Source organism: Myotis lucifugus, unplaced genomic scaffold (assembly GCF_000147115.1).
Source record: "Myotis lucifugus unplaced genomic scaffold, Myoluc2.0 scaffold_853, whole genome shotgun sequence".
In the NCBI taxonomy this organism is placed as follows: Eukaryota; Metazoa; Chordata; class Mammalia; order Chiroptera; family Vespertilionidae; genus Myotis; species Myotis lucifugus.
This window is the reverse complement of record NW_005871901.1, coordinates 59,043-67,254: the sequence shown is the minus strand read 5'-3', so window position 1 is coordinate 67,254 and position 8,212 is coordinate 59,043. Positions and strand designations below refer to the sequence as shown.

At 55.8% G+C, this 8,212-nt stretch overlaps 1 protein-coding gene across 1 annotated transcript in view; it reads right to left on the bottom strand.

The window, feature by feature from the left end:
- The window catches only part of ILDR2 (immunoglobulin like domain containing receptor 2), a 48,516-nt gene extending 40,422 nt beyond the window's left edge, over positions 1–8,094 (bottom strand). Inside the window, exon 1 of the mRNA XM_023747371.1 lies at positions 8,049–8,094. Within this exon, the coding sequence (XP_023603139.1) occupies positions 8,049–8,094 (46 nt within the window). The remainder of the gene's footprint in view (positions 1–8,048) is intronic.
- Positions 8,095–8,212: the final 118 nt, after the last annotated feature.

Below are 8,212 nucleotides of genomic sequence, written 5' to 3'. Positions count from 1 at the left end.
CTGTGAGACAATCAACTTCCAATAAATTCCTTTCCTGCTTAAGTTCTCCTGTTTGCTACCTTGATACCTGATTGCTTGATCCATTTCAGGGTGGGAGTGACCAGATGTACCACGTTGAGATTTAAGAAACCATGAAAGCCTTCTTTTACGTCTCCCCCCCCCCCAAGATTCCCCAAAGGCTGCAGTCTCCCCCCCTTCTCCATGGGGCTAAGGTAAACACCAGTCCTTGCCCACGTGGGCTTGGCTCATGGCCTGATTAGAATTTGCTGCCAACACTCTGGCACTCTGCACACAGAGAGTGCCATTCGTTAAGCACATGCTCCGTGTGTCCAGTGGAGCCATGCTGTCCCGTTCTCTGTCACCACAGAATAGATGAGAGCCAGGAGCCTGTCTCCTTCCTGTCTCCTTCGCCTCATCTCCAGACATCTGAAGTGAGCTAACGCCTGGCCTGCTGTTCCAATGGGACCAAAGCCATACTCCAGAGGGCAGCCTCCACCTCACAGGAAGCCCCAGTTCACTCAGAGGGGCCGCTTTCTAGGATGCACCAGCCACTTGCACAGAGAAAACTCCAGTAAGAAAGCTCTCATCGATCTTTATCAACTTATCGGTGTTTCCAGACTAGCTTTCTCACCTGAGCTCCGGACCCCAGTACATGACTTCTTTTTATTCTCCATCTGGATGTTACACAAGCACTTCAAACACATCACTCTATGGAAGGAGATGCTAACTGTTCCCTTCTGTTAGTATCAGAGCTTCCCAGGTGTTCATCTGGACAGCCAAGTACTAGACTCTCTTGCAGCTAATTGTGGCCGCATGATTAGGTGAGGACAAAGGTATGTGAGGACAAATGATATGTTGCTACTTCTGGGTCCCCTCTCTGTGCTGGGCCAGCACGGCCAAGGCTTCGGCAAGCCTGGGGGTGGGGGGTGAAGGATGTAGAAAAGATAGACAAAGAGACTAAGCTGGGTCTACTCTAGGTGGATCCCTGTGCCTGGCTAAGGCCCCAGAGAGAGACCCAGACTGCAAGCTGAGCCTTTATTTTATAGCCAGAGGTAACCAAGGTAGTGGTCACCATAGTTACAATGTTCTTGTGGGTTTCACTTGTTTGGGCAGCACTTGCTTCACCTCCCACAGCCCATTAACTATCCAGATAGGATCTAGGGGGCTCATAAGGTCAAGCTTAATTATGCTAAGAGGGCTGTGCCCTCTAAGCTGGGACTTGTTTGTGGCTTTGCCAACAGGTCAGTCCAAGGCTTAACCCTATAGCCACTCCCTACACTCTGTACAGATGGGCTGCCTGCCCTGGCTCTGTGTCCTTTGCTCCTGCTGGCTGGGGCATGCTCTTGGGAGCCATATGTTTGGAATGGTAGACTCACCCCTACTGGGTCTGGATAGTTACAGGAGAGAAGGAAATTATTTTGTGTGAGTTACTATACTTTAGGATTTCTTTGTGACAGTAGCTTAGACTGTAGTACTTTAATGCAAAAGCTTGAAGCTTTACCATCCTTAAGATGTTTCTCCTCCTGTACTCGTTCATGTCCATGGGTGGCATCCCCGGCAACCTCAAGCCAGAAGCTTGGGGGAACCTTTAACATTCCCTCCCCTCCCACCTCCACATCCAACCAAGCCCGTGCCTTGTCCTCCCTCCCTGCTCGTCTGTCCACTTCTCGCATCCCCGCTGCCCTAGGCAAGCTCGGGATCTCACGTCCCGCTTCTCTCTGCAAGTCTCCCCACGTCTAACCCACTATCCACACTGAGGCCCAACTGCTATTCCTGAAATGCACATCCGATTGTGGCGGCCCTGGCTCTGACCCTCTGGCCACTTCAGGAGCATAGGGACTCGTTCCAGATGGGGCCGCTCTCCTCCATTCCCCCTGAAGCAGTAAGTTCTCCCACCACACTGAAATATTTAGGAATTTCAGAAAACATCATGTCCTCCCTTGATTCTTGGTCCTTGCGTATGCTGTTCCCTCTGCAAATGTCCCTTCCTCATCCCGCTCTCCCCTAGTGACTTCTACTGATCACTCCGGACTTTCTTAGCTATCACTTTTAGAGATTCCGTCTTGCTCCTACTATGGTCATAGTGCCCTTCAGAACCACATCACATGACCTGAGAATCTATTTGGTCATCTGTCTCCTCCATTGATAACAAACTCCCCCTCCAATCTTTTTGAAAGACTCTACTACATAGTAGGTACTCGAAACATCTGTCAACAATTTGACCTGGTAGATTATATTATTTGTTCCCTATTATTTTTCCCTCCCCTCTCTTGTATGTTCCCTATGGGTGGAGTACACTAACCACCCCATAGACTGTGGGCTTGACCCTGTGACTTGCTTTGGCCAATCAAATGTGAGCTCATGTGCCAGGAGGCATGTCCAAGCAGAAGTTGGAAAGGCATTTGCATGGTGTGGTTCCGCCCCTTCCCCAGGTTCCCTTGAGCCCTCCTCAGTAAGAGAACAGCATGCGCAGATAGCGGCTGCTCCCTCGTCCTGGGTCTTGGAGTAGGAAGACATTGAGAACTGAGTCCGGTCCACCAATTCCAGCCAACTCCCGGCTGACAGGCAGCCACGCCGTATTAAACGTTCACTGCTATGAGCTGTTCTGATTTAGGAGTTGCTTGTTGCTGCATCAAAGTGCTGAATAACGTGCCTGTTGGGGGTTCCTAAGGAGTATGAGGGCCTACTATGTGCGAAAGGTGATGCTAGGAGTTTCACATAATTTCAATGATCACAACAACCCTCTCACTTTAAAGCCAAAGAAATGAAGGTAAAATATTAAGCTAGTAGTCAAAGGTCAGTTGGAGCCTAATCCCTGTCTCCCACTGCCTCTCAGGCCGCCTCCAGATGAGCCACGCGCATGGAGGGGGAGGGCTGGACCCCAAGCTGAATGGGCAACGGCCCTGCGGGGCCCTGATGCCACGGACAGCATGGAGGCTGGAGGCGCCCTGTTCCGGGGTCCTCCTTGTCTCCTGGCCCACAGAGAACCCTAGCCATCCAAGATGTCTTCTTTCCTTTTCAAAGAGCCAACATTATCTTCAAGACTAAGACCTTAAGCCTATAGACGCCACAGCTACACCCTGTGGGCCTCCTGGGCACACAGCGCCAGCCCGTCCCCAGGGGCTCTGACACGCAGCAGCGTCCGCTGTCACGGGTCACCTCTGCTCTCCCGTGCCGCGTCCACTCCTTTTCTGTACCGCTCCGGATTTAACGTGAAATGCTAAATGCTTTCCTTTCTCACTGCCCTGGCAGTATTCCCCTGGGTTCTCTGGACTCTGAGCCTCGCTCCCCAAGGCCCCATAATAGACACCAGGTGTGTCCGCGAAAGGCTGTTTCCTTTGGATCCCGGCACTTGAAACAAGCCAGATTAAGCCAGTGACACAGTTTCATATTCTTTTCATCAATGAGAGACCATGGCCTCAGGTGAGTCACCTCTGAGCCTTGGTTTTCTCAAGCACCGGAGGTGACACCAGCCGTGCCCTCTTAGAGGGACCAGAGGGGTAATGAACCTGAGAGCCAGTTAACAGAGACAAGCACTAGGGCACATAAATGCGCAAGAGCCGCCGCCACATCGTACCCTCCTTTATAGTCCGGACTCGGGACCAAGAGGCTTAAGAGCGAACGTAGTCGGAAGGATGAAGAGGTGAGTCCAGAAGAAAACGTTAGACTATTAGGGGCATCCTAGGGCCATGCTGGCTAGAGTCCTGCCTGGGCCACAGCTTGCCCCGCTCACTCTCCCAGTCCTGAACACGAACACGTTCCATCGTTCCGACTGACCCTGCTCTGTCCGCCAAGCACTGGGTGCCACCCGTTTGTCCCTCTGAGGGACCTAAGGAGCTCTCCCTTCCCAGCTGGCGTCTCTCCTGCCAGTCATTCACGGCCAGGGCAAGGCTGCGGGCACTGGCTCCTCACTGGGGATGTCATCAGGAAGACGGGACCTGTGGCTCTGATTTCTAACTCCCCCAAATTGGAGAAAAGTTCAGAACCAGACTCTTAGAGCTGAAAGGGACCTTAGAAACCATCTCATTCAACAGATTCTAAGACCCAGATCCCATGGCGGGACAGTTCGTCTGTGGAGGAGATGAGGGCAGAGCGTCAGCTCCCAGCCGGGGTCCCTTCCACTAAACAAGTCCTGGCACTGACACTGTGAACACTGGACAGGCACGAAGGACCTGCACCAGGACGCTCACCGCCCTGCAGTAAACCCAGGGCTGATGCCCAGGTCTGGGCCCACTGGCCAGCCTGCAGCCATGTGAGTCTAGAACAGCCGTGGGCAAATTACAGCCCGCGGGCCGGATCCGGCCCGTTTGAAATGAATAAAACAACAACAAAAAAAGACCGTACCCTTTTATGTAATGATGTTTACTTTGAATTTATATTAGTTCACACAAACACTCCATCCATGCTTTTGTTCCGGCCCTCCGGTCCAGTTTAAGAACCCATTGTGGCCCTCGAGTCAAAAAGTTTGCCCACCCTTGGTCTAGAACCTGAGGAGTGATGGGGAAGGAAGGAAGTCCCTCTCCTGGTCCAGGGAGAAGCATCAGCTGGGGGAGGGAGGAGGAGGGGAGAGTGGAAAGAAGGTGCTCTGGGGTGAATACGGTGTCTCCCAGGGGACAGGAGACCAGAGGAGGGAGAGAAACGGAAAGGCATGCAGGACAGGGAAGCAGCTCATGGAAGGGAGGGGTCAGCAGTCTCTCAAAGCGGCCCCATTGCTTCTGCTCATCTCATCGCTGGTGTCCGCTTCCAGGCTGAGCGCTCCCTGAAGGCAGGGACTGTACCTCTTCACCTGCTAACCCTACACACGCCTGGACATGGCAGAACTCAGCAGCTGACTGTGGGCATAAACGTCTCACCTGGGCCATCACCTCCTCTGCGGCCACCTCAGAGCTGCTCCGCCCACCCCAGGTTCGGGCTGGACATGCCTCCCCCACGCTCCGTCACACGTGTGCTCTCTCCACAGCAAAATGACCTGAAGACTCATTTGAGTCACTGTGTAGACTGACAACTCTTTGAGGGCAAGGACTGTCTTTTGTTGTTGTTAATGTCACCTGAGGATATTTTTTCCCCATTGCTTTTCAGAGAGAGTGGACGGGAGGGAGGGAGAGAGGGGGAGAGAGAGAGAGAAGCATGGATATGAGAGAGACACATCGACTGGTTGCCTCCTGCACGCGCCCTGACCAAGGCCCGGGAGCGAACCCGAAACCCAGGTACGTGCCCTTGACCTGGAATCAAACCCTCCACTCCTCAGTGTGCGGGCCGACACTCTAACCACTGAACACACCAGCCAGGGCGCAAGGACTATCTTTACCTCTTTATCCTCAGCACCTATCACAACACTTAGACACCTAGGAGTTTAACACACGCTTGTAGAATGAATGAACAAATGAATGAACCAAACCAAAGGGGAACCAAAAGAAACGCTACTAGAGCAAGCAGTCTTCATCAGGGAAACCCCATCTCCAAAGTGTCCCCCCTCCCCCATCCCCCCTCCCCGCAGGCGGAGAGGACCCCAGGCCACGCCATCCACGGCCACGGCCACGTTTGGGAACAAAGAGCGAAGCCTCCAGGCTTCCTGCTCGGGCACCTGTTGCACCCGCAGCCACAGCCCTGAGCATTTTGTTTTGTTTGAAACAAGAACAACAGAACACAATCTACGACAGGAAGCGACATTCCAGCGACAATAAGAAAGCACCAGGCTGCTCTACAGCTGTGCGAATCCAGAAAGAAAGACAGCAAGGAGCTGCTGGAGCCCCGGCAGGCAGAACAGTGGAGTGTTGATTAGAAATTGCTCAGCCTGCGTTACAAGACAGAACCGGGGGAGGGGGAGGGGAGGGGAGAGGGAAAAGAGGGGGAGAGAGGGGAGTGGGGGAGAGGACAGTGCGTGTTTTCTCCTGGGCTCTGACTCATTTCTAATCTGTCCTTTCCTCCCTTCCTCCCTCCCTCCCACCACCCCCTCAAGAGAGAATTCATTGATTGGGCCGGTCTGCACTGTCCTACCTTTCTTCCCCTGGCTTCCCTGTGAAGGATGAGTCTGGATCCACTCCCGTCACTGCTCTTCTCCCTCCCGCCCCTCCGCCATTGTCGCCTCCACCTTGCTCAGGGTGAGAGCAGCTTTTTCAGCCCTTGGGGGGGGGGGGGGGGGGCGAGGCAGGAGCAGAAGCTGGGATCGGGGTGCTACGGGTGCTCAGGGGACCCAGGGAGCCAGCCGCACCTGCAGAGCAGAGGCCCAGCTCTGACAGCGAGGGCCCTGCTCACTAACCTGTTGCCTGCTTCCGGGCAAGGGCGGCCTCTCTGCGTGCAGAAGGAAGAAGGCGCGGGCAAAGCAGCCCACCGTTCCCAGCACAAACAAAACCAAACCCTACAATGAAAACTCAGAGGCCGCTTAGGAGAGAGCCACCCACGGGCGCTGGTTTGAGAGCACTGGGCTCTAGTCTCTGCTCCATCACACATTTGCTGGTGCTTGTCCTGTGGGCCTCCTTTCTGTCACGGCTGCTGCCTGGGTCCCTGGCTGCCTGGGTCCCTGCCAGCGACCTGATTCCACTGCCGCAGCCACCGGCCAGGGCTGTTTCCCTTGCTCCCCTCCCTGCAAGGCCCTGGGGCTCTGTGACTCAGGGACCCTCCCAGGTGCCAGCTGACTTCAGGGAGGGTGCCATGCAGGCTCAGGGCCAAAGTTCCCGGGACAAGATAACAGAGAAGAAGAGGCAAATTGAGGACGCTGAGGATCAGCGAGGGGGGAGGTGGCAGGCCCTGGCAGGCCAGGGGAGGGGGAGGCACGGATCAGCCAAACCCTGAAATTACAGATGATTCACATTTGAATAGTGTGGGAGGGAGACACGCAGAGCAGGCAGGAGAGGCCAACTCAGTGCAGAGCCCCCACAGGGGACCACGGGCTAAGGAGCCAGGTAGGGCCCTTCCCTGGGAACAGGCAACGCCAAGGAGTCAGGACTCTCACTCTGAAGCGGAGGGGAGCAGGGGTTGCCTCTCCTGAGTGTATGTCACCCTCTCGCTGGGGTGAGTTAAATGTGCTCCCCTTTCCTACTGACTTGATTCTCCCAAGCCTTCTGGTTGGAGCCCCTGGAGCGGACAAGACTTCATCTTGGGGTGCTACTTTGCGTTTTCTCTCCTGCCTTTCACGGCCCCATCCTATCCTCACAACCGTTCTGATCCCTGTTCCTCTCCTCCATCACTCGGTCTCCACGGTCATTGCCTCAGAGCTGTCCAAACCCCCCAACCTTGTGAGCACCCTGCCCCAAGCAGGGCTACTGTGTGACTCCGGGCTGGCCACCCTGCCTGGCCACGTGTCTCTCAAACACACAGAGTCATGGGGGGTGGGGGGGGGGGTAAAGTGTCAGAAACAAAAGCCTTTGCAGCCCCCAGGAGGGTGGGAGAAGTTCACGAAAAGGAAGGGAAGCCTGGAGGGCCCACCTGGAGGAAGTGGCAGCTGGGAGAAGCCCTACCTTCTGAGCATCTCTGCCGATTATCTTTACTGGGGGACGGGGCCTGTTTAGGGGGGTGGGGGGGGAGGAAGGCCCTCTCTCAGGGTGGGACCACTCCCAAGAGGTACAAGTAAGACAGCAGGGCCTAAATCCCACAACCAGTGGAACCTCCACCCACCTGCCTCCTCACCCCCTGCCTGAGAACGCCGCTGGGTCCCGCGTCTCCAGGGAAGGAATTAAGGAGACGCTCCTCCGCCCCCGCCCCCACCCCCAGCGCCAGTTTCCCTAATTAACCAGCCTCCTCGGAGCTTCCGTTAGTCCCGCCAGGCTCTCCCCAGCACTGCACTCGGGACCACAGAGGCAGAACCCTGTGGAGGGGGATGCCGGTTCGAAAGAACCACCTCCAGTCACTAGTGGGCCAGACACCTGCCTCTCCAGCGGCTCACTTGCACTCCGAGGCCCCCCACCCCCTCCCCCTAACACGCAGCCCCTCCCCCACGTACCCAGCCGCTCACAGCTTCAGCACAGCCGGGGCGTGGGGTGGCGGGTGGGTGCACCCCCACAGCGAGAATATATAGAAAGTTCCCCGCGGCGGTAGCGAATGCCGCTTACCTGTCAGCCCGAAGAGCGCCATCCACGCCAGCGAGACCCGGTCCATCTCCCCCAACTTCCCATCCAGGGACGAGTGCGCGAGCCCAGTGGGGAGCGGCGCGGGCGCGGGATCGGTCTGCGCGACCGGAGGCAGAGGCGGCGCGGGCGCGAGCGGGTGTCCGCGT